Source organism: Lycium barbarum, chromosome 4 (genome assembly GCF_019175385.1).
Source record: "Lycium barbarum isolate Lr01 chromosome 4, ASM1917538v2, whole genome shotgun sequence".
Taxonomy (NCBI): Eukaryota; Viridiplantae; Streptophyta; class Magnoliopsida; order Solanales; family Solanaceae; genus Lycium; species Lycium barbarum.
In genome coordinates this window covers 19,744,751-19,772,429 of record NC_083340.1, presented here as the reverse complement: position 1 = coordinate 19,772,429, position 27,679 = coordinate 19,744,751, and the positions used below count along the sequence as shown (strand labels likewise).

Here is a 27,679-nt window from a genome sequence, read left to right as displayed (position 1 = left end):
CAATGTCTCATTTTTCTGGTTTAGTCTTTTGAATGCCTCAGTCATGGAAGAACAATGGTCACAAAAAATTACTTTATCTGTATCTTTTTGGATATTGTATTGAGGAATTTTTTTCTGGATTTTGTGTAAGTGCCGGAGAAATATAGTAATTTGGACCCAATATTCCTCTAGCATAGTCTAATACTTCAGTAAAATCATGAAAACCTTTGAAAAATGGTTTTTCCATATCTTTTATTGAATCGATAACTTCAGGCCAAGTTTGAAAAATACCATTTGTCTTGCCATGCATTACAACATAATATTTAAATTTTTTGTCTTGATTTTTGTCTGTAAAATATTGACATAAAGCATTTAAGGTTGCTATAAAATGCTGTGTCTTTTTTATTGTATGATATCCATAGATTGTCTACCAAGCATGTTTGTGGTCTATCTATTATACATTCTGGTAATTTTCTAAATGTCATGTTTGACGGTGGAAAAGATATTAAATTATGCTTTGTCCCGAACTGTATTCTTTCTAAAACATTACTTCCTAGTGAAGCTTGTGGTCTAAAATGAAGATTACCTAATACTGTCTGTCTGTAAATGTCTGGGGGTGAGGCTTGAATGCCCTTTCCCTTGTCTGCAGTCTTTGGGATTGTTGGTCTCATGCTGTCAATAATGAAACAATGTTATTAGTTGACAGTGATTTTAACCTACTTAATTGGTCTGCTAGGTTATTATCCTTTCCTTTAATATGTTCAAAAATTAAATTTTATATTGAAATAGTATCTATAAAATTTAACCGTCTTCTTCGACTACTATTTTTATCATTTATCTTTTGATGGAATTTAACTATGGCTTCACAATCTGTTCTAATTAATATTTCCATTTTATTTAAAATATATAATTTGAAACTATTTAATCCGTATATTACAGCTAAAATTTTTGCGTCTATGCTACTCATATTACCTTTTTCTTTGTACTTTCCACTTTGGTAAGCACATATTTTTTCTTCATTTTTACTACTATATTTATTAGGTTTTGCTTTTAACACTGCTCTCCATCCTTCAAAACTACCATCTGTTTCTATAATTAAATAATCTGTTTCCAATGGCATATTTAGGTCAGGGATATTCTTTATTTTTTCTTTAATTTTCTGTACTAATTTGATATCTTCTGTATTAAAATGTTTTTGTCCTTTAGAACCTGTCTTAGAGTATAAAGGTCCTGCTATTTTTCCTAAGTCTTTAATAAAATTTCTAGCATAATTTACTATTCCTAAGAATTTTTGTAGTTCTTTAGTATTATCTAGTTTGTTTGGCATTTCTAAGGCTTTTTTTAGGAATATGGGGTTGTAATTTAATTTTACCATCTCCTAGTACTACTCCTAAGAAATTTATATAATTTTTACATAATTACATCTTCTTCTTACTAATTATTATTCCATTTTCTACAAATAGTCTAAATACCGTCTACAGATGTCCTAAATGTTCTTTTATATCTCTACTAAATACTAATATGTCATCTACATAAACTAATACAAACCTTTTGCATTCTCCAAATATACTATCCATTTTTCGTTGAAAAATTGGTGGAGCTGTTTTTAATTCAAATTGCATTACTAACCATTCGAAATGTCCTTCAGGACAGGTGAATGCAGTCCAGTCTATACTATCTTCATGCATTCTTACTTGCCAGTATCCTGATTTACAGTCAAACTTACTAAGAGCCCGTTTGGATTGGCTTATAAGCTGTTTTCAGCTTTTTTGAGTGTTTGGCTGGCTAGCTTAAAGTCATTTTGTGCTTCAAATAAGCCTAAAAAAATAATTGAGCCTGTTTGACTTAGCTTATCTAAAGCAGCCAATAAGCTAAAAAAAAAAAGTTAAATTTTCACAAATAGCTACCTTTAAGCTGCTTCTAACAAGCTATAACTACGAGTTCATTATTTATAATTCGTAGCTAGTTTTTCCTATATTTTGGTCCTGGACGCGTCGCATAAATATAGCTAAAATATAGACTAAATACACGGAACTGTTGAGCATATAATGCCTCTATTTAAGGAAAAGAAATTTTTTTCAAACTAAACAGAAATCTGTTTTTAATGTTCCATAAATCACGCAAATCGTATTCTCTTCCATATCTAATCACATATCTCATTCAACATCTAATCATTCACATAAAATTTGAATTCAAAAACTCTCTTCATATTTTTTCCCAAAATATAACTAAAAAAAATCTCTTTTTAATGTTCCATAAATCATGCAAAGCTTGATTTGTTCATCAACTGAATTACACGTTTCACCATGTAATTGCAACTTTTTTATTTTTTATATTTTTCTGAACTTTTTAGTTGTTTTTCATATATATATATTTTGGCTATATTTTTAATTTTATTTTGATTATTATGTTCAATATTACTTATTTTGGTTTCTGTTGACTATATTTAAGATACATTTTTCATATATTTTGACTATATTTAGAAAAAATTCAGAAAAAAAAAGTTGCAGTGAAAACATTGTTACCTCAATTATGAACTCAATTATGACTATATTTTGGCCATATTTTTTAATTATATTTTGATTAATATGTTCAATATTACTTATTCTGGTTTCTGTTGACTATATTTCAGATATATTTTTCATATATTTTGACTATATTTTTCAAAATTTCAGAAAAAAAAAGTTGCAGTGAAAACGTTGTTACCTCAATTATGAACTCAACTTGAATTCGATATTTCAACAGATGAATTCAAATATATATTCGTCGTTTAAAACGCAAAAATAACAGAGAATCTTACATATTTTAGGAAATAGAGTTGAATTTTGGGGGTAAAAGGTTGAAATTAATGAGCAGTTAATGTAGAGTAAAAAAAGGAAGTGAAAGAAATCAGAAACTGATTTAAAAAGCACGAAATTAGGGGAGATGGGGAGTTAGAAACGTGTATATTTAGGAAAAGGGGGGAGAGAGAAAGTGTGCAGCTAAAAAATAGGGGTGTGGGGAGTGGTAAGTTAATGGTAGAAAAGTGGGTAGCTATAAGTTGCAAAAATATAATATTATAGCTACTAAACTTAATTATTAAAAAGTATAGTTATGTTACATAAATATGTAACATAGTAAGTTATGCCAAGTAAAAATTACAAAAAAAAAAATTGGGCTACCCCAATTTTTTTTTTTTTTTGGCTTATAAGCTGTTTTTTTTTTTTAAGCCCATCCAAACAGGCTCTAAATACTTTCTTTCCTTGTATTCTATTTATTAATTCTGTTTTATTTGGTAATTTATATCCATTAGTTCTAGTACTATCATTAAGTCTTTGATAATTTATTACCATTCTAGCTTTTCCTCTTACTATCTCACTATGATTTCTTACCATAAATGTTGTTGATCTATGTTTAGAAGTAGATCTTCTTATTACTCCTATATTTATTAATTCTTTAATCTCTGTATTTTGAAATCTTCTAAGTCTTGATTAGTGGCTTCTATTGAGGCTGTTTTAATTACATATTCTGGGTTTATTATATCTAGCCTACATACAACTTTGTTATTTTCCCAATGTTTTAAAGGTTTTTATCATATTATTTCTATCTCATCTAATATTTTTACTATATTATCTAGATCTTTTTGATTTTTTATAACTCCTATTCTTTCTATTCCTGTCTTGAAATTATATAATTCTGTTTCTACATAAATTAAAGTGTAGTATTTTTCTAATAGATCTCTATTTTCTAATAAATCATTATCTTCGTTTTCTTCTAGAATTAAATTTTTTGGCTTTATCTTTTCTTTAAAACATGTATTAGTTCCTTCACATTCTTTACAGCAACTATCTTTTTTCTTTTGCAGGTTTACTTGATCTGCAATCTGGATTTTCTTATGTCATATTCTAGTTTCAGCTTTATTAGTTTGTACTGGTGTATGAGTGATATTTTTCAAGAAAATCACTCCATCTTTTGTAATCATACAACTACCATTATTATGTAACATGAAATCTAATCCTATGACAAAGTCTACATTTATATATTAATCTCTTACCCATAATTTATCCATTTTGTTGCTAGGCTTGTAAAATTCTGAGCATGTATTTACAAAGCAAATGTATGCTTTATGAACATAATGTCTATATATATTATGTGTTTCATGCATTTGCATGGCTGCAACTGGTTTTTCTAAGATTTTTATTAAGTTTGGTGGGACTACTCTTTTATTTATTATACACTTGTACACCCCGAAACTACTAATGCTAGCTTTTCTATTTCATAGTCATCTATTTTTATTCTTGTGAGTATTTTTATTGTTCCTAATTTCTTATCTTCATTACATACTAGTGCCTCATAATCTTCTATACTCATTAATTCTTCTTGATAGTTTTCTGGTATTGGATTAAGAGGTCTAATTATTGGTCTTGTGTCAGATGAAACTATTTCTTCAGTTTCTTCACATTCTTCTATTTGTTTTCCTTTTTCTAATTTTGTAATCTTTTTTCTAATTCATTTATTCTTGTTTCTAATGTCATTACTCTTAGATTTATGGTAGGATCATTTATTTCTTTACGTTTTTCTTCTTTATTTACCTTTGTATTATATTCTTTTTCTATACACATAATACATCCTTCTACATAACATTTTTTACATTTAACTCTTTTATCCTTACTAGGGTACCATTTACAAAATAAACATGCGTTACTATCTAATCCTTTATTTCTTTGAAAGTCATGATTACAGTTTTCAGATATATTTGCTAACGTGCTTGCTTGGATGGCTTCTAAATCTAATTTTTCTAATCCTAAATCATTTATTAGTTCTTCTTCTTCTGAGTTTGATGAGTCTGTTTTAGCTTTTTCTTCGGCGTCTACACTTACTATAGAATAAATACTTTCATTATTCGACATATATTAATCTACATTTATTAAGGTTTCCTGAAAATCTTCTATTAACTGTGAATTTCTTGTCTTAGTATTTATTCTTTTTGGACATGTATTAGCTAAATGTTCTACACTTCCACAAGTAAAACATTCTAGTCTATTTTTGTAATTTCTTTCTGTTCTATATTTTCTAACATGTCTATTTCTATCTAAATATGGCTTTCTTGCTGATGACTTTCTAAGATAATATTTCTTTTTATTATAGCCTCTATTGTATTGTGGTCTATGCTTTCTATATTTTTTCTTTCTATAATTATCCTTATCATAACTTTGAGTTGTGTATATTACATTTTTGCAAAAACTCATTTCATTTTGTTTTAACTGTTTTTGTATTAGTATATGCGTACACTTTTCTTGTAATATTTCCATTATATGTTGTATTTTATGTCCTATGGACCATCTTGCATTAGGATGTTGTATTACTCCTTCTCGTTTATACCATCTATCTTCGATTTCTCTTCCTAAAGCTCCTGGTAATTTGTTAAATAATTTTTTACCTAAGTCTTGATCAAAAGCATTTCCACTAATAGTACAATAATAGAAATAATCATTTAAGAATTTCTTAATATGAAACCAACTACTTATACTTAATTGTTCTAATTTTATTAGTGCATTTCTTTGTAATATAACTAATCCGTTATTTGGGTCTTCTCCTGTAATTACAGTATGTATCTTGTTTGTAAAATTATAGGGGTTTGCTCCCATGGCAATTAAGGCTTGAAATTCATGAGGGAATTCTGACTTATAGGCTTCCCATAATCCTTTTGTTGATTCTCCTAAGAAAGTCTCTAAATATTTATACATTATTTCTGTGTCTGTATCTGTATAGCTTTTTATATAATCTGCTACTACTATACCTTTCCATATGTCTATTACTGAGTTCTACATTTGTGAATCGTGGGCTGCTATATTTAGTATTTTTCCTTTACTACCTCCTTCTTGTAACTTAATTGGTTCTTCTATAGGCATTCTTTTTCCTGAAGGTCTTATATTTTCTGTAGGTACTTCTCCTACTCTAAAAACTCTTCGTCTTGGTACATTTCCTGTGCTAGTATCTACTGTAAATTGTTGCTCAGTTGTTCTTTGGAATGGGCTAGAACTAGTTGAAGTGGATTCCATTAATTCTTTTTGGCTTATTATTGAGTCTAGTTCTGTTTCTTCATCACTGTCTTGCATTTCAGCTAGAATTTTATCAAAATTGTCTGATTTCTTTTGTGACATACTCTCTGCTCTGTATCCCCAATTATATGTTCTATGCTCACATTTTTTAAAATGTTCTATAGTTTCTTCTAGTGTTAGATTAAAGCTAAAATGATATTTATATGGTAAACTATGTTTGCCACGTAATAAATAATAAATTTAATTATTTTTTCGAAAAAGGGCCTAAAATGCCCCTGAACTATGGGATTTGGTACAATATTGCCCTCCGTCCATCTATTGGGTCAAAAATGCCCCCACCGTTAAAAATAAGGGCAATTTAGGCCCAATAGGTTGACGGCAGGGGCATTTTAGAGCGCAAAGGTAAACGGATGACATTTTTATAGGGAAAAGGACACAAATGGCCGGTGGGGGTGAAACTAATCCCACTCTCTAACCAAATTTTTCCCAAACCCAAATTATACCCACCAAACTAATCCCATCCATTAGCCAAAACTTAAATAAGACAATTTTCAAATAAAAACCCAAACACAAAAATGTTTGAGGCGATTTTTATATATAATATGTGTCATTTGTGTATAAAATATGTATCAGTACCTATCTCTAATGTATAGAAACTGTATAAAATATGAATCACTAAGTTATGTATCATTTTTGTATATAATATGTATCATTTGTGTAAATAATGTGTATTAGCACAGTGAAACTGCCCTGTATAGAATAGAACATTGTATCATTTTTTATATAATATGTATCATTTTTTGTATATAAAGTGTATATATAATTCCAGCATGTGTATATAAATTATATCAGTCTTGTATAGAAAGTGTATCACACGTATAAAAAAATGTATAATAGAAACCGTATCATTGTGGTATATAACATGTATCACTATTGTATATGTAAAAAAAAAAAAATATAATACCATTATTGTATAATATGTGTATAATTAACGTATAATTTATGTAAAATAAATGTATGATTAATTCCAGCATATGCATATAAACTATATAATTCTTGTATATAAAATGTATATATAATTCCAACATATGTATTTATGCTGTAGCAGCCCTTTAGTGGCGACTTAGTCGGCACAAAAAGTCTTTTTTTTCTAAGCGTCTGGGCTGTTGGGCCGGTCAGCCTTGACATTATTTTGGGCCGATTGGTCATTTTTTGGCATTATTTTGGGCCGAACGGAGACCTTGTGGAATTAAACCCAAACAATGATTAAATGTAAGATTAGTTTGGCTGAGTGGGCACACAGTGTCCTTTTCCCATTTTTACAGCAAATCCCATAGTTCGAGGACATTTAGGCCTTTTTCCGTTTGCCATATGGCTAGCCCAGCTGGAGATATATTTTATGTTCACTATACTACTAAATGAGAAATTAAATATATTTAGGGCACAAAAAAATTTATCTTTGAAAACTACACATATAATTTCAAAATATGTTTAGTACGGCAGAAAAAAGATTTATCTCTGTGCGTGATAAAATACTAAAAATTGATTAAAAAGAGAAACTGCTGTAAATAGTTTTCACAAATAACGTTTCTTTTAACAACTGCAGCCTAGGTGGAATAAAATTGATTTTTTTTGTTTTTGATATTGAGATTTGAGACTAACGCAAAACTTTCACGTTTCTTCTCAAAATATGATCTTCGTGGTAATTGGAAAACGAGAATAAATAAATACACAAACGCAAATACACAAAAAGCTAAAAGTCTTGTACGACATTTTCCAAGAGCAAAAGGATAACTTTAAAGAAATAATTAGCATAGCATTATTTTCTCCACACTTTGTTTCAAGTGGATGAATTCCAGATGAGACCAAAGTTTAGGCAAAACTTACACATAAAGAAAGTAAAAGAAAAATAATTCATGCCCTTTTCACCACCAAAAACCAAATTTTCCTGCCACAAAAACTACAGTCAAAACTTGCTATCGCATTATAAGTACTTTCAAAAGTGGCTGCTTGACTAGACTACATATCGTGCATTATTTTGTCCAATGTTGTATTTCTTTACTAATTAGCTTGTTGAGAAGTTTGTCCAGCTAAGTGACAATTTTGAGTAGACGACAACGTATCTTTAATTAATTAATAATCCCTTATTTAAATGATTCTTATAATAATTTGAAATACAAGTTTTTTTGGTTCCTGCAAGTTAACCTAGGTAACATAATAGGTAATGAAGATTGACATATCAAAAGTGTATTTAGTCATGACATACTTTAAGCTCATAAAACACTTGTGCTATATTTCATTTATTCATTTTAGCTTCGTCCCTCTGGATTATATTGAGGCAAAATTCTTGAGCCGAGGATCTATCGGAAACAATGCGTCTCTAAGGTCTACGTACACCCCACCCTTCCTAGACCCCAATTGTGGGATCACACTGTTGAGGCAAAAAACGCGTGTACCATGTTAAAGTTATTGCATGTTTTAATTATTATATTATTTAACTATTTCTCTCCCTTAATTTTTGACGTGAGATTTGCTCAAAATATCTCATGCATCCCGTTCGTCAATCCGCTCTTGTCATGGACGTCAACATATCCTTACTAAGGATCGCCCCACTATGTCACAACAGGAGTCTAGCTCTAATACTATATTTTCTACTGTTCAAATCCATAACACACATACTGTCCGCTTGAGCCAAGAGATCACAGAGATTTCTCTTCTTTGTTTACGTCAAATCGAGCCCAAAATATGCTTACCATTTAAACTTTTGTTTTGTCTTATAGTATAACACTTTATTTTTACATCTATTTTCAATGTAGAATTTGTCTAAAATTAATGTCATATTCCTGGAAACACCATAGGCTAGAAGTCTATATGTTCCCCTCTTGACCTAAGTCTGTCAAGTGGGCCAGGGCGGGCCATAGTTAGTGGGCCTAAGGGGTGCCCGGCCCAACCCCCTATCCGGATAGGGGTACATAATGGGCTAAGTGGGTCGGGTCGAATTTTAATTATTTAAAAATATATATATATAATATTAAAATTTATTAAGTTTGATACTTTAAAATCTAGTGTTGTCAACTTTATTTTAACCATGAAGTTTCTTAAATTATACTTTGGCCCTATTTTCAATCTATACATACCATTCATTCTTCTCCATATTGTCTCACAATTCCCTACTCTCCTCTTTCTCTAAATTTCCTACTCATCTAAATTTCTCTCTCTCTCTCTCTCTCTCTCTCTCTCTTTCAACTTCCAAGTTCAAATTTCAAAATTTAAATTTAATGGATAATAATAATCCTCCACCTCCTCCTACAGTCCGAAGATCAATTTCAAGTCCGTGTGGTTGCATTTTGAGCGAGTAGACGAGGAACATGTTAAATGTCAACATTGTGGTCAAATATATCTCCATAAGTCCGAACCGGTTTTTGAGGGTACCGGTCTGTTACGTAGGCACTTGGACAAAAGGCACAAAATTGAACTTTGAAGTTTATATCTTCTTTAAATTTCTCCATCGATGTGAGCGTTTTGAACTTTTCATTTGTAATAAGTTAACCGTTCAAGTTTGTACGTTTTGAATTTGCAATGTTATCAATTTAAGTTTGAAGTTTTATTTTAAATTACTTATGTAGTCTTGTATCACATTCTCAACTTTTTATAATTTTTAGCACTTATATAGCCGTTGGGAGTCTTCATTCCAACAACAAATTCAAGAAATACACAAATATACCATTAACATATACAAGATATACACAAATATACCACTTAAATTTAAAAAAAATTAAAAAAAAATAATTTGAAGTGGGCCAGAACCCGGGCTATTGGTGGGCTGGGCTACCGGGCTAAATGGCATGTCCGGCCCAACCCCCTAATTTTTTCCTCTAGCCCAGCCCACCACCCTCTTACCGGGTTGGGGGGCCGGGTCGGTTATGGGCCGGGTTAGGTGAGCCAGGGCTGACCCGGCCCAATTGACAGGCTTATCTTGACCCACCGGTCGGCTTCACTAGTCCACCCTCCCTTATGGGCGTTATAGTGTAGTAATATAATTCCAGTGTATCAAAAAAAAAAAAAATTATACTCTTATTAAAATATAATTTGAGAGTTAAAAGAAAGAACAAATTTAATTTCCTTATCTCCATACTTTGGCTAGATTGACTGTCGAGGAGAACACAAGACTTTGAATTAAAATGGAGGCCGGCATTTTATTTTTTAGAGATCGAAGTTGCGTTGTGAAGGACAACTGTAGGCAGAATTCTTTTGCAATAATATTAGTTAATTATAATCCAGTATACACGTAAGATAACATTAGGTTTAAAAGTATAAGAGAGAGAAAATTGTTCAGCAGGATGCGCTATATATAAGTTGTCTCATCTGGAGTAGTAGGGAGCTAAGAAAATATTCCCACTGATAGCTATGTTCTTAACTTCACCGATCCCTCTTCACTAAAAGAAAATGCATGCCCTATCCAACCTCAAATCTCCCTGCCATCTTCCAGCAATCAATGTCCAAACCTTATTGTCTGCGCCCAACGTCCGTCTATTTTGCAAACATGTAACAAGTGAGTAGTTTTAGTTTTCTTCCTAATTACTCCCTCCATTTCAATTTCTTTGTCTGGTTTTAGTTTGACACCAAGTTAAAAAGGTAAAAAAGACTTTTGAATCTTTTGGTTTTAAATTAAAGATATATAATATATAACAAAATGCCCTTTAATCTTGTGATTTCAGACATATCATGTGGAAAGTTTGAATTAAAGCGTTGTCAAAAAAGGAAAGAGCATTCTTTTTTAGATGAACTAAAAAAAAAAGTAAGGCAAACAAATTGAAGCAGAAAGAGTATTATTTACATAGAGCACTTATTTTTACATATCTAGTATCTCTCGGCCAGAGGTGGATCCAAATATTAAAGTTTATGGGTTCTTACAATTATGATATTAAGTTCACATAAAATAATACTAATTGGGTTCGCAAACAACCGTTTATACAATATTTTGTCAATATCTTAATAAAAGTATAGGGTATGAACAAAAGTTACTAGATTCTTACTACTTAGCTTAGCTTGTGAACAGGTAGAATTATTTTTTTCATTTTTTAATTAAAAATAGAGTATCGTCGACTTGTCTATCACTTTCCAATAATGTACAGTCAAACCTCTCTATAATGGCAGTGTCCAGAAATTTCATGGCTGCAATAGTGAGATGTTGTTATGTATGTATACTAACATTTGATATTTAGATCTCATTTGGCTGTTATAAACAAAAGTACGCAAACAGTGAATTTTATGTACCTTTTATATTATAAGCGAAAACAATATACTTGTTAATTTTAAAATCTCAATTGATTTTGATACCTCATTAATTAAAAATTAATGAAAATCCATAACTAGTTGTATCGTATCGATAAAGAATTAAAATCTAAAGCACATATGCATTAAATTAATTGAGAATTTAAATATTTCAAGTTTGACGTAAGAATTCTACAATTGTAGGTTGTTACGTAAATTTCAGTCTCTCAGTGATAACATAACGATTGAATTGACGAAAATTTTGTCTAAACTTTCAGCAAAAAGGAATTCAATAGCTTTCCCTTGAAATTTTTCTAAGAGCTTAACATTGATTCATCTTATTCATCTCAAATAGCAGTAGTTTGAGGATCTTCATGAACACTTTCGTTTTCATCTTTTGCATCCGCTGTTTTTTGAAATTTATTATGTGCATCACATTAATGATGATTACCATAAATATTTTAAAATTTTATTTTATACATAATATATTTTTATAAAATATTATTGGATAATATTTTAGTGTGACTATTATTGAGAATTTTACAAAGTATTCCAATTTGCAGGATGCGTCTAATCACAATAGTTTAATTCTCAGTTACTAGGGCTAAGTAGGATCCACTAGTCTCTCTTATCAGGACCACATTTTATAGCAAAAAATTAAAAGGAAAAAGGTGAAAATTAACTTATAAATCGCTTAGAACGATTACATCACTCTCATGGTGAAGACAAATGTTCTCACAAGAGAATTTCAAAAAATAAATAAATGTCAGGTATGAACTTCTCTAATGTTAAGAATAATTTAGTTTTTTCTATTTTTCGTAATACCAAATTAAATATTTTAATAGTATAATAGTAAATCAATAACATATATGGTACACCCTCAATTTAACCTAAGTCTGTCAAGTGGGCCGGGCCGGGCCATAGTTAGTGGGCCGGATTGGAGGAGGGAAAGGGGTGTCCGGCCCAGCCCCTTACCCGGGTAGGGTACATAGTGGGCTAAGTGGGCCGGATCGGGTTTTAGTGGGCCGGGCAGGATTTTAATTATTTTAAAAAAAAATTATAATACTAAAATTTATTAAGTTTGATACTTTAAAGTCTATTTGTTGTCAACTTTATTTTAACCATCAAGTTCCTTAAATTATACTTTGGCCCTATTTTCAATCTATAAATACCATTCATTCTTCTCCATATTGTCTCACAATTCCCTACTCTCCTCTTTCCCTAAATTTCCTACTCATCTAAATCTCTCTCGCTCTTCCAACTTCCAAGTTCAAATTTCAAAATTTAAATTTAATGGATAATGATAATCCTCCACCTCCTCCTCCAGTCTAAAGATCAATTTCAAGTCCGGTGTGGTTACATTTTGAGCGAGTAGACGAGGAACATGTTAAATGTCAACATTGTGGTCAAATATATCTCCATAAGTCCGAACCGGTTTTTGGGGGTACCGGTCCATTATGTAGGCACTTGGACAAAAGGCACAAAATTGAACTTTGAAGTTTATTTCTTCTTTAAATTTCTCCATCGATGCTAGCGTTTTGAACTTTTCATTTGTAATAAGTTAACCGCTCAGGTTTGTATGTTTTGAATTTGCAATGTTATCAATTTAAGTTTGAAGTTTTATTTTAAATTACTTATGTAGTCTTGTATCACATTCTCAACTTTTTATAATTTTTAGCACTTAAATAGCCGTTGGGAGTCTTCATTCCAACAACATATTCAAGATATACACAAATATACCATTAACATATACAAGATATACACAAATATACCATTAACATATACAAGATATACACAAATATACCACTTAAATAATTTATTTTAAAAAAAAATTAATTCGAAGTGGGCCGGGCCGGGCCCTCGGTGGGCCAGAACCAGAGCTGTTGGTGGGCCGGGATACCGGGCTAAATGGCATGTCCGGCCCAGCCCCCTAATTTTTTTCACTAGCCTAGCCCACCACCCTCTTACCAGATTGGGGGGCTGGGTCGGTTATGGGCCGGGTTAGGTGGGCCACTCCCGGGCCGACCTGGCCCAATTGACAGGCTTAAATTTTAACCTCCCGCATTCCCCAAAGAGTATTTCTTTCCACAAAAAATAAAGTCAATTAATATTTATTTTTAGACCCCACAACCCCTCTACTCTTAAACCACTAAAATAGTAAATACTGATAATATTTTTCTGTTGTTAACATTTCAGCAAATTGCCAATTCCAAACTGAAGGCTCAGTTGTTTATAAGAAAATTTGCTGCAGACATGTGCCTAATGCTGGAAATTCCCTAGGTATGAACATTCGATCGATAAGTTTTGCTATAAGTATTGGACAATGAAGATACAAATTATTTACAAAAAACAATATATCATAATGCATTTTGACAAGTTAATAGACAAAGGCGGATGTAGTTAATATATATGTTATGGGTTCATCCAAACTCAATAATTATTGGATCAGCCTTTGTACATGTATAGAAAATTCAATATAATAATAGATTTTCGAACCCAATAAATAGAGTAGATGTGTGTTCGAATTCTAAACTTGGACTCATGATGTATACATTTTTCGCAGGTTACACTGATGAGTTGCAAATTGAGGATACGAAATACCTAGATGGGGAAAGCATTCAGGTTACAAAATAATTCTCTATTTTTTTGCTTCAACTTCATTTAATTGTGTTTACCAGCTTATTGATTTGAATGTAGTAATAAAGAAAACCTCAATAAAAATTATACACTTGTATAGAAGTGTGAAGTTAATTATCTTTAATTCGTTATAAAGTGATCAATCATTTTACATTCTCTGTGTTTAATAAATCATACTCTGAGCAAGCTAAGTCTTGCTTTTGGTTAAAGATTTAAGTTATAGATACTTCATTTTCATGGGTCAAACACGTGGAAATATTTTATTGATTTTTGAGTGGCGGAGAATTGAACCTAGGATCTTTATCTGCTCTGGTATCTAAAAACTAAAACTTTTATCAAAACAAAACTCTTTAATTACTTAATTTCATTATGTCTCAACAAGATCAGATAATTACTGATTAGATCTTATCATAGAGATTTACTTGTAACTAATGAGTAATCTGATTCGTACGTGTAATTAACAATTTTTCCCCATAGGTAACTACAACAATCAAGAAAAGGAAGTTGGTAGAGAAGATCAAACATATGTTGAGTAGCATGAAAGATGGAAGTTCAAGTGTGTCACCCTATGACACAGCATGGGTTGCCCTAATTAGAGATACAAATGGAAGTGATAGGCCACAATTTCCATCTTGTCTTCAATGGATAGTAAACAATCAACTTTCTGATGGTTCATGGGGAGAGGAGTCTTTGTTCAACATTTACGACCGCCTATTGAACACACTTGCATCTGTTGTTGCATTAACAACCTGGAACACAGGCATTGAGAAGAGAAACAAAGGTAAACACTTTGAGTTGACATCTCCGTACATATTGAAAAGTTGACTTAAAAGGTTTTGTTTCTTCAAAAGATAATACCCATATATGCATCTTAAAAGACTTTTATCAGCAAGCTCGTTGGGTAATAATTAAGACTATTTTTTTCCTTTAACAAGCTTGTCAGATAAGCCGAACTAACTAGATAAAGGAAGAGAGTTGCAGTAGGTTGACAATCAATAGATATCGAGTTTTTCACAGTAGAATTAAATATATTAGGCTCCTATGATTTTGGACTATCCTTACTATTTGAGTTATCTTTTAGAGTTGAGTTAGGCTCAATGACCCTTTTTTTATCATACCACATATTAGAGCTAGATTCATCCCAATAGTTAGTTTACCTCATGTTGGGTTGCTGTATTATGTTTTACACGCAACAGATGTCAGTCTTTAGTATCTGGGAGGGGGAGGGGGGGGGGGGGGGGGGGGGGGGGGGGGGGGGGGGAGGGGGGTTGTTGAGTTTTCTACATCAGGTGGGATTGAATATATTAGATTTCTTATATGATCTTGGATAATCTCACTTCTTGAGCCTACTTTTGGGGTTGAGTTAGGTCCAGAGTCAATTTCTTATCGTCGTAGAACTAATTAACCCTTGATGATTCTCACGATACAGAGAGTTTGAGAGGAATTTAATTGAAGAAGTATGGTCAATTAGGATTTATATAGTCGATCCGACCCCGATTAGTTCAATATTGAAGCGTAGTTATTGTTAATAAATGGCATTATCAATATTGCATTTTTTCAATCTCATGCTGATTTTCTTTTGTTAAATATTAGGTGTATCGTTTATAAAGGAAAACATATCCAAGTTAGAAACAGGGAATGTTGAAAACATGACTTGTGGATTTGAAATTGTATTTCCTGCTCTCCTCGAGAAAGCTCAACCTTTGGACATTGATATTCCCTACGATGCTCCAGTCTTGAAGAATATATGTGCATGGAGAGAGATGAAATTTAAGAGGTAATTAAGTCACTACTTTAATTTTCTGTTTGGCACTTAATTACAATGGTTAACCAATTACTAATTACATGATAATACATTTTAATTTTACAGAATTCCTAAAGATCTTGTGCATACAATTCCAACAACGCTATTGTTTTCACTAGAAGGATTTCGTGACTTGGATTGGGAAAGGCTTCTGAAGCTTCAAATGCCAGATGGCTCATTCTTAACATCCATTGCCTCCACTGCCTTTGCATTTATGGAAACAAATGATGAAAATTGTTTGAGATATCTTCAAAGGGTTGTTCAAAAGTATAACGGAGGAGGTAATTCTTTTCTCCCTTTGTTAATATGGAGTATAATATTTTTTAGTTGAAGACTACTGTTTCTCATTTTGTGTAGAATTTAACCGCTATACACTGACATGTAAAAGTAATTTTTAAACTATCAGATTAACTAAAAGATAATTCCAATATTAACAATCATAATAAGTGAAATTATTAACCTAAGAAGTAAGACAGGTTACTTGCGAGAATATGTTAAAATATATCGATACCGTGAATTTATTTTGTATAATAACGTAGTATATGTAGTTCTATAGTGTTTGATAGTGTCATGAAAGAGCAATTTCATTGCTAATTAATTATAGAAGGCAAAAATATTCTCCATCATTAGAGCGGACTAGATGCAAGCATGGCCGGCTCTAAGGTAAAGCTAACGAAGCAGGTGCTTTAGGCCCCCAATTTTTGGGGGCCCCATTTTTAGTGATGGTAGGTTTATAAGTTTTCTTTAAAAAAGTTTTATATAAAAGAAAAGTTAATTTTTGACCGTGAATATAATTTTTTCGATTGTCAATAGCGTGTTCGTTCTAATTCTTAAATCATTTCCATAAACATGTCGGAAAAGTCGTAATTAAAGTATTAAAGTAATATTCCCTCTGTTTCAATTTATGTGAACCTATTTCCTTTTTAGTCTGTGCCAAAATGAATGACCTCTTTCCTAATTTGGAAACAAATTCACTTTATGAAATGATTTACAGCCACACAAATACTCAAAACTTATTTTGAACCATAAGTTTCAAAAGTCTTCACCCTTTCTTAAATGTCGTGCCCAGTCAAATGGGTTCACATAAATTGAAACGGAGGAAGTATCATTTTAAACTCCACCAATAAGAGATGCTTTTATTGAAATTAGTACTGTATAAGTTAGTGAGGAACCAAAAACTAATTGTTTAGCAACATACGAAATCAAAAATTTTGAGTTTTTATTCGGTATGGCTATTTAGTACGAGATATTATTTTTTGTTAATTTAGTTTGCAAAAGTTTACCATAAAAAAAAATTGTATGGCGGTAAAAAATTGAGATCATTAGATGACAAGAATTTTAAAATATTGCCTTAACCTTGGATGTTTTATAAAACATAGTAATCACATTTTCTGAATTAAAAATGTTAAAGAGAAATCATACAATTACAAGATAATATTCTAATTGATAAACTCGATCAAATAAAAAGATTTGCTTCTTTTCAAATGCTTATATTGCTTATAGAATAATGTTAATAATTTTGTAATAGTTGCCTCGGCGGAAATATGTTTTTCAAAATTACAATCGATGATCTTACCTAAGTTCAATAGTGCCTCATAAAGATTTAATGGATTGGCTATGTTATTAATTAAAAAAGAATTATTAGAATGAATTGATTATAAAGAGAATATTAATATTTTTGCATCTCTAAAAACTAGAAGAATAGACTTTAAATGAAAATATATATTAAAGTTTTTTTTTAAAAAAAATAAAAAATCAAGGCCTTCCATTAAATTATGGCTTTAGGCCCGTAATGTGCTTGAGCCGCCCCTGAATGCAAGATGAATTCATATGACTAGCTCTAGTTCGCAACTTTCAAGTTGCTCCAAATGTGCTGAAATTCACCCTGAGCTTTTCGGATCCCAATCCAATCGATGCCAACAAGTCCCAAATAGTAATGTTGACTTATACAAGGTATCATAACACAATTTGGAGCATAAAAACTTAAAAGAAGGGGGTGAGTTGTCACAATTATAAGTTAAATTCTTTTACATAATAAGGAAAAATATACAGTTATATGAAAGATCAACTTCACTAGAGCAAACCAGATGCAAAATTCCTATGATCATAGTTGCAAATTGAGGTTAATTTCATTCTAACATGTATCCATATGTTTCAAATTATTTCATCACACTTTCAGCTCCACATAGCTGCCCAGTCGATATGCAAGCACTACTATGGGCGATTGATCGATTACAACACCTTGGAATTTCAGATTACTTTGAAGAAGAATTCAAAGACATGTTAGATCATGTGCAAAGGTATTAATGATGTACATTAATATCTCATATTGTTTTCTCTTCCGATGATACTACATATACTGATCATTTTTAAAACTAATTACAGATACTGGAATGAAGAGATTGGAATTTTTAGCGGAAGGAATTCAAACGTATGTGACATTGATGACACATGCATGGCTATTAGACTGCTAAGATTACATGGATATAATGTTAATCCAGGCAAGTCAATAGAAATAAATTATATGCTTAAGTACTAAGAACTTCCTACAAAATTGATTTAACCAATGTTTTATCTGCCACAGATGTGCTCAACAAATTCAAAGATGGTGATAATTTTTTTTGCCTAAAGGGTGAAACGGACAAGTCACCAACAGCTATGTACAATCTCTATAGATGCTCTCAAGTTTCGTTCCCGGGAGAGAAGATTCTTGATGATGCAAACAAGTTTACCTACAATTTCTTGCAAGAATGTTTGTTAAACAATCAATCCTTAGACAAATGGTTAATAGCTAAGGATCTACCTGGAGAGGTACATTTATAACTATTGAAAAGTAAATAATTGGTTATCTGCAGTGCAGTTATCTTTTAGGTGATCTAATAATATTCTTTTTATATATGCTTTCCGTGTATAGAAATTAACGACATTTCCAAATTAAGATCATATTATCGGATATATATTTGGTTACAGATACGATATGCATTGGATATTCCATGGTATGCTAGCCTACCCAGGGTGGAAGCTCGGTTATACATAGAACAATATGGCGGATCAAATGATATTTGGATTGGCAAGACGTTATACAGGTATCTTTAGCGCTTTGAAAAGATAATTATCTAATATGAATTCTCTCAAACAATTTAAACTTTTAGAGAAGAAGGTCAATTGATTTAACATGGTACAAGAGTTGTTAACTATTCTTTCTAGATCTCAATACATGACATTATCACCATGCCCTGCCTTTTTTGGCATGCAAACGTTTGGTGCATTTATTTTCTTTAAATTTCTGTATCTAGAAAAAAGAACTCAATTTCCGATTAGTATGCAGTCTTAATCTTTGGAATTTTCAATGTAGAATGTCCGACATCAACAATAATGTCTTTCTCTCACTATATGTCATTATCACCATGCCCTGCCTTATTTGGCAAGCAAAAGTTTGGTGCATTATATCCTTTCTATATATAGAAAAAAATTCTCAATATTTGCCTGAGTACATATACTTTGAATTCTTCTTGAACTACAGCATGCAGTCTTAATCTTTGTAATTTTTAATGTAGAATGCCCGAAGTGAGCAATAATGTGTATCTTGAGGCCGCAAAATTAGATTACAACAAGTGCCAAAGTCAACATCAATTTGAATGGACGATTATTCAAGTTCCTTCAATTATTAATTTAGAAGTGTGGGAAAAAGACAAAGTTCAAGTCCCCTTTTTCTAATTTTTCTTCTTTCTTTTTTCTGTGAATAGCTGGTTTACCCTGTGCAATTTTGAACACTTTGGAATAAGCAAAAAGGAGCTATTGGAAGGTTATTTCTTAGGTGCAGCAAGTTTATTTGAAGTAGAGAGGTCAACGGAAAGACTTGCATGGGCTAAATCTCTTATAATGTGTAAGATGATTACATCTTACTTCACTGAAGAACCTACCACTTCTTCTAAAAACAGGTTTGTGCTATATATATGTCTATCGAATTTGTTACTATTTGATAGGCATACGTATTTATTTTTCATTGGTCATAGATATCTTTTAAACAACTTTATATCGATTTTGCTCATAATTACTCCCTCGGTCTCATAATAAGTGTCACCTTAGCCAAAAACACACATATTAAGAAACCAATAATGCATTGTGAAATTTACTAAATTACCCTTATATAATAAAATTAAACTACTTTTACCTTTTGATTAGAGCATGCATAAGAAGTAAACCTTTTGACATTGGGAATCCAACAATACCAAGTTATATGTGCCTTTTCCAATCATCATTTAGATGTTACTTTATTGTCTAAGGGTAGAACTAGAAAAAACTAGCAATTTATGTCTTGGTTTCCTAAGGTGACACTTATTAAGGAACAATTTTTTTTGGCTAAGATGACACTTATTATGGGATAGAGGGAGTACCTGCAAGTGGTTTTTTTGTTACACTTAACTTTACCCTAAAAAGAGCAAACGATGTGAAAAATTAAAAGAAATTGAAAAATTGAAAAGATTGAAGTATTTGACAACTTTAATTTATGCCCCCCCCCCCCCCCCCCCCCCCCCCCGCTCCTTCCCCCCTCTTTTGTTGCAGTAATGAAACAAGACAGATACTTCTCAACAATCTTCTTCAGTTTTTGCACCAAATTTCAGAAGAGACTTATGAGAGACCTTAGGCAAAGACATCCACCTCCAATTACACTCTGCAGTAAGTATCTAACACTAATTATGCTTTATTGAATAGCTTATGACTTAACTACAAAACACACACACAAAAAAAAAAAAAACAGAAATTAGCGACGAATACTTTTTGTCGCTAAACAACAAAATCTGTCCCTAAATAATAAAAGTTTTTCGCTTATCTTATTTAACAATGGATTAGCGACGAATTATGAAAAAATAAATTTTACCTACGAGCTATTATAGGGACAAATCGATTAGCAATGAATTTCATAACTTAATAACAGTATGTTTTGTATTTCTTTTCACGCATCGAGCAAATTAATTTTTGAATTGTAAAGTTAAATTAGTATCCTTGTATATATTGCTGCTTTAGTATTCAATTCCTTTGCATCACACAAAGCAAACAGATATATCAACTAATTAATATGAGGAAGATATGTAACTAATTGTTATCTTTAAATAATGTAGCTTAATTTCTTGAAGTTATATATGCATTCACTGTTTTTATTTTTGTTAATGCAGTGGGGGACGTGGTTGATGTCTGTTGGAGAGGAGAAAACTGCACGCCAAGAAGAAGCCGAGTTGTTAGTCCGCACAATTAATCTTTGTGCTGGCCATGTGGTAGATGATGAGATAATATCCAGTATAGACTACAAATATATATCCAACATTACCAATAAAGTCTGTTACAAGCTTCAAAGTGGAAAGGTAATTAGAAATTTACACGTTTTAATCTGTAATCTAAATTGTATTTTCTGAGCCTGAAATTCGCCCTTATGGTCGTTGGATTTACATACGGTTCAATTACTTTAATGTTACCTAAAATAATACAACTTCACTGTTAAAATGGGTAGGCTAAGCTAGGAACGTCAGATATCCCATATATATTACAATCACTACAACACATAGTACATATAGCTACGAAACACACTATAGCTAAATATGAAAATTTTCGTGGCTAAACACTTTAGCTAAAAAAATTTTTTGCCGTAGCATTCGTAGCTGGAAGTAGCGTAGCTAAAAGTTAGCTACAAACTTTACATGATCCGTGGCTAAGGACTAGTACTTATTGCTACGAATTTTTTTTGTGTTGTAGCTATGATAGTAAATCATTCTTGCCACGAAATATATACTTGTAGCAAATAGTTTTACTCTTTTGTCACGGCAAATAAAATTTGTAGCAATCTTTATATTGTAGCCACAATATATTCTATTGTGGCAAAAGACTTAATTTGCTTGCTATGAAAATTCATCGTGTCAAATCACTTAATTTGTTTGCTATGAAAATTCAAACTTTGTAGCTATTTTATATTTTAGTCTCGTGGCAATAATATTTATATTTAGCTACAAGTTCAAAATTCGTAGCTAATGAGTTGAAGTATTTGCCACAAACATTTTTGTACATAGCTAAGAATTTATACTTTTTGCCACAAAGTACATAAAATTATAGCCAATTCTTTTTAGTTTTGCTACGAATGGTGAGAACGTATAACCATAATTTTAGCAATTATATATAGGTTTAGTCATGATAACACAAACTCCATTGCCACAAATTGAAGAATACGCCATAAGCATATTTAACTCAAGAATTTTGATAATGCGGGCGAGAAATCAAAAAAGTTAGATTTGAAATGGGTTTCGAGTTACACATAATTACATAGTTAAATTTTAAAATATTCACAATACATAATTTTTCTATGACAACAATTACAATGGAAGTGTCATGCTTGAGATACAAGCTGCATAGTCTTCTCCTTTTTTTCATTGTCTCCAATTGTATAGTAGCTTGATCAATATCGATCACTTATCATTGTTGCTCCAATAATTCCACAAATTTGCCTATCAATTTCAATAAAGCAAATTAATACCAAAAAGCATAAAAATAATTATATCATGCACTATATAACTTTAACATGTAGATGTTCCAAAAAAAAAAAAAAAACTTTAACAGGTAAATATAATCATATAATTTATAGAAAAGCATTATCGTTACTAAAATCCTCTTAACATTCCTATATGACCAGTTTTTGTAAGACAATGAAACTCAATAATCTTAAAATGGATCGCAAGCTCCAAGCAATTCAATCGTTTGCACTAAAAGCGTTTTTTAACAAAGTACTATTAATCAAGGAACAAGCATATATACAACACTACATTATCCTTCACGGAAGAATTATAGATCCATAACAAGAAAACCTTCCGAACAGATATTAACATTTACAATAATAATAAGCATTTGATTTTAATTACATTATAACTGTCAAACAACTTCTGAAACATAAATATTTATACGACACAACCATAGACTAACTTAGCTTCTGTTAGAGTATGTATAACCCCCCCAAAAAAAAATATCAACTTTGTCCACAACATTCAAAAAGCAAAATCTCAACTTACTGTGTTGTCGACTTCACATGACTTCACTCTCAATATAAATGGAATCACCATTGCTCACCTTAAATCGATGAGAACCAATCTATATAAATAAATAAATAAATAAATAAATAAATAAATAAATAAATAAGAAAATTGTTTCAATGTCTACTGTTACCGCAACTTAAAGAAGAAAGTAAAATACTTGTGAACAACTACAAATTAGATATTTTGATTGACAAAGCAAAGGGGGAAGCGGGTGGGAGGTGTGACGGCTGGGGATGAAAAAGGATTTAGGTTTTGGGGATTGGAATTGGCCGCTTGGCCTTGCACCCTATTCTGGTTTTATATTATTATTGTTTAACTTTTTGGATACAACACTATAAATGTAATAACAGATATAGTTTTTTTTTTTTTTTTTTTTTAAAAAAAAGCCTATTAAAAAGGAGGAAGGGTTAATTACACTAAACTCTCATGTGATACAATTCATTTCAAATATACTTTTGGTATTTTAAAATAAAATACTTAGACTCGCTAGATCACGAAAATTCTACACTTGCACTCATTATGTGGTTTATCCAAAACTAAGCATAATAAAATATAATTATTCAAAGACTAATTAGAATTATAAATGATTTTTTTTATGTAATTTTAAGATATTTTGAAGTGGAAGAATAAATAAATAAATAAACTAAAATAAAGATGAGAAATTCCTATATAATAAAATATTATAATTAAAATAAATGAAAATAAGTTACATGTTTAAAGTGTAGGAAAGTTATTAGTATTAGTCGAATATCGTATTAAGTAATCAGTGTTCTTTTCTTATTTATAAGTTCGAAAGATACATGTTTCAGAATATATATGTGTAGTTCTCTATTTAATCAAATGCTTGAATAAAGATATTAAAAAGAAGTCTTATCTTCTCTATTAAATTTCTTAAAAAATAAATACATAAATACTTCTTATTTGTAAATTTAATTTAATTTTTGATAATTATATTCAAATATTTAGGTTCAGATATACCTCATAGGGAGTGTAAGTGTAGTATTTATATAATATAAGGGGTATAAATTTTTGATTTAAAATAGAAGGAATGAATCTGAAACCCAATCATATTATAGGAGTGTTTAATATAATTAACTCAACAAAGAATTGTAAAAGTATAAGTTACAATAAATAGAATAGAATAAATTAACTCTTTTCATGAAAAATGACATTCTAAAATATATCTTTCAAGTATCACATAATCCAATAAAATATTAACAAAGATTAAATTCGCGAATTTAGGGATGATTATAATTATATAATTCATGAAAAAAAAAATTATAATTATATAATTATTTAAATTAATTAATATTAAAACTAACATGTAATATTTTTTATACTGAATAATATCGTTTGCTGGGTCATATTCTCCTAGATTAATTATATTAAATTAGTAATTTTAATATTTGCTTAGATTTATCATAATTATCAAGTTATTGAAATTGATATGCTTTCTTTTAGCCGAGGGTCTATCGGAAACAGGTTCTGTACCTACCACGGTATAGGTACTGTCTGCGTACACTCTACCCTCCCAAATTCCACTTATGGAACTACACTTGGTACGTTGTTGTTGTGTATCAATTTATTAAAATCATAATATATTATACCTCAATAACTTGTATGCTTATTTAAATTGAATATAATTAGATACAAGCACATATTTGTTTAAATGTGATATAATAAGATATTCAAATTTAATTAAATAAATTTAAATAGTTACTTAAATTAGGTTGAATCTTACAAGTAATACTCTATTTGATATAAATTATGATGTAATAGTTATGATCTAATAAATGGGCTATGAGTTATATGATAATGAATAAATTATTAAACTTGAAAAGGACCAAGCCCATTGTAATTTTTTTTTATTTGTCTATATTAAATAAATGTAACTAATTTTGCATGTAATCAAACACGAGCTTATAGGTGTTTAAATTTTATATAATTATTTATTTGCACATTAATTAGATATAATTCAATTGTTCTTTTAATTGTGATTTTAACTCATAGGTAACTTAATAAAAAATTACTGTACAACAATTTTTTTTTTTTTTTGGTCATGGACTTAAATATTAACCGTATTAAAGTCTTAATTTTTAGTGCAACAAGATATAAGCAAAATATATTCTTATTTTCTACATAATTAGAAAACACACACACACATATATATATAATTTGAAATATTATGGTATTGTTAGCAAGGAGATCTCATGGTAATTGTTAGCGCCAAAATTGGCGACAAATTTCATTTTACGTACTCAAGGGGACTCGAACTCGAGAACTTGGTTGAAGATGGAGCAATACCAACCACTACACCGCAACCATTGTTGGTGGATAAATTGTTGTCATAATATAACCAAAGCAAAAATATTTGTTCAATTAATTTATTATGATTAAAATAATATGATATGATATGATATGATAGTAACTTCAAGTGCACGAAGGAAAGTTATACTTGCCATGAAAACTTATTGTCTTTATGATTTTGTGGATATATCATTTTGTCATACAAAATAATTGTAGCTGTTATCCAACTATTTCTACTTTTTTATAACATGACGTAAACATATTTAGCAATAATAACTTTAAAAGCGTAACAAAAACTTATATTTAGCTATAAAGTTTTATGAAGAAGTTTGTAGCTATTAAGCTAATTATTGCCACTGATCTTTACAACTTGAAGCAAAAATATCAATTTAACTGTATTATTTTATTTCAAGTAAATATTTGTAGCTAAAAACTTACTGTTGCTACAGTAACTTCAAATACGTGGCAAAAATATATTATTTGTTATGAAAATTTATTGTAGCAATAAGTTTGTAGCTATTAGGATAGTTATTGCCATGTATTTTTGTAGCTTAAATAAAAAAATATCTTTTTAGCTATAATAATTTTTTTCAAGTATTTTTTGTGGCTATAAGATTATATTGCTACAGTAACTTCAAACGCGTGGCAAAAACATATGATTTGGCTATGACGTTTTATTATAGCAATATAAATTTGTAGCTATTTGGGTAATTATTGCCACTTATTTTTATAACTTGAAGCAAAAATATATCTTTTTAGCTATAATATTTTGTTTCAAGTAATTTTTGTGGCTATAAGATTACTATTGCTTCAGTAACTTCAAACACGTGGCAAAAACATACTATTTAGCTACGATGTTTTATTGTAGCAATAAATTTGAAGCTATTTGGGTAATTATTGCCACGAATTTTTATAACTTGAAGCAAAAATATCTATTTAGCTATAATATTTTGTTTCAAGTAATTTTTTGTGGCTATAAGATTGTTATTGCTACAGTAATTTCAAACGCGTGGCAAAAACATGTGATTTAGCTACGACGCTCTATTGTAGCAATAGATTCGTAGCTACTTGGGTAATTATTGCCACGATGGTTGGAAACTATAGCAAAAATGAGGAATTAGCTTTGCCATGTGAGTTTTGTAGCTAAGAAATTTTACGAAATTGTAATTAGACATGAAATTTTTGTTTTTGTGGCTATTGTTAAGTATTAGCCACAATTTTCAAATTCATAGCTGAGAATCCGTAGCTACAAATGCCTAATGTTGTAGTGAATATCATGCTTGTTATACGGGAACAACTCTGTCCGAATATTTTATGTATCATGAAAGACTAACTTTAATCATTTGTCATAATCCCTCCAAACAAGCACAAGCTTATCGCCATATATTTCTTCTAGTATGAAGACCGCCCAACCATAAAGCTTATCCAGGAGATGTTTTTGAGTGCGACAAACATTACAAAATTTAGTGACCATGTGCGATATTAACCTATATGGCCTCTTTTTACTTCTTTTTTTCTTTATTTTTTCTAAATTGATAGGGGATTATTAATACTTTTGTGTCAAATATGATAAATCTCAGGTGTCTAGTATCAACTGCAACGGGAATCACAATGGGAGCCCTCACACGAATGAGGTTGAATCGGACATGAAAGAACTTGTAAAATTAGTGTTCGATAATTCCTCGTGCTGCATAAATAAAGAAATAAAGAAAACATTTCTTGCAGTTGCAAAGACCTTCTACTATACTGCACATGTCACAGAGGAAGTACTCAATTTTCATATATCCAAAGTGCTCTTTGAGCCAGTTGAGTAGAATCCTTATATATGTATTGTGATATAAATAAATTGTGAAACAATAACGTTTCATATCAACTTTTGGTACTGTTTGTAACTTCTCATTGATCTTTCTTGTACAATGTATAAATTAAATGAAATTTCCATTGTTATACGACTGTGAATATTAATATAATTAGGAAGAAAGAAAAAGTATCGATCACCGTCATTCCTTCTGTTGAGTTATTTGAGTTTTGATGATTAACAAACATACTTGTAATGTAATAAGTAGAACAAGTGAAGAACGTGTTTCGTTGTCGTGGAAAATCTGGTGATTCACTATGGACTCGTATAAGCTTAGGATTAATTTATGCTCGCATTGATGAAATAGTTTTATGGTGAGTTCTAGAAGGATTCTAATTGTTCACAATGGACTCCTGTAGGTACTATTCATGCCCAGAAACAGGTTGACTACCTTTTCCTTTTCAAAGCTGTCAAGTTAGTTGAGTCTAGTTTAATTTCACTGCTTTAGAAACCGATATATAACCTTATTCTGCTTAATTCAAAAGTACTTTGTAAGGTATTCTTTTGAGAACAATTTCCTTTAAGCTAAGTTTGAGTTAACTGAAGGGGCTTGCAACAGTTGAGTAGTTGTTAGGCCAAAGTGATCAGAGTTAATCTATGAGGTTCGAGAGTTGCAATCTGAATTTGGTTTGGTTTGTGTTAATGGAGTTTTTTTTTTTTTTTTTTTAATTCCACTAGGCTTGTGGGCCTAGGGCTAATTTTA

General features: G+C 30.6%; 1 protein-coding gene and 1 pseudogene across 1 annotated transcript; one reads left to right on the top strand and one right to left on the bottom strand.

The window, feature by feature from the left end:
- Positions 1 to 6,122, bottom strand: part of LOC132637246 (salviol synthase-like) — a 37,585-nt pseudogene extending 31,463 nt beyond the window's left edge.
- Positions 6,123 to 12,057: 5,935 nt separating this feature from the next.
- Positions 12,058 to 26,991, top strand: LOC132637245 (copal-8-ol diphosphate hydratase, chloroplastic-like). The gene is given in 16 exon segments (XM_060354363.1): positions 12,058 to 12,064; positions 13,491 to 13,574; positions 13,858 to 13,916; positions 14,409 to 14,712; positions 15,525 to 15,708; positions 15,802 to 16,016; positions 17,915 to 18,035; positions 18,121 to 18,236; positions 18,320 to 18,546; positions 18,706 to 18,821; positions 19,293 to 19,389; positions 19,480 to 19,676; positions 20,302 to 20,371; positions 20,374 to 20,415; positions 20,913 to 21,098; positions 26,699 to 26,991. Coding segments are annotated over 16 exon segments (2,259 nt in total). The 3' UTR covers positions 26,933 to 26,991.
- Positions 26,992 to 27,679: the final 688 nt, after the last annotated feature.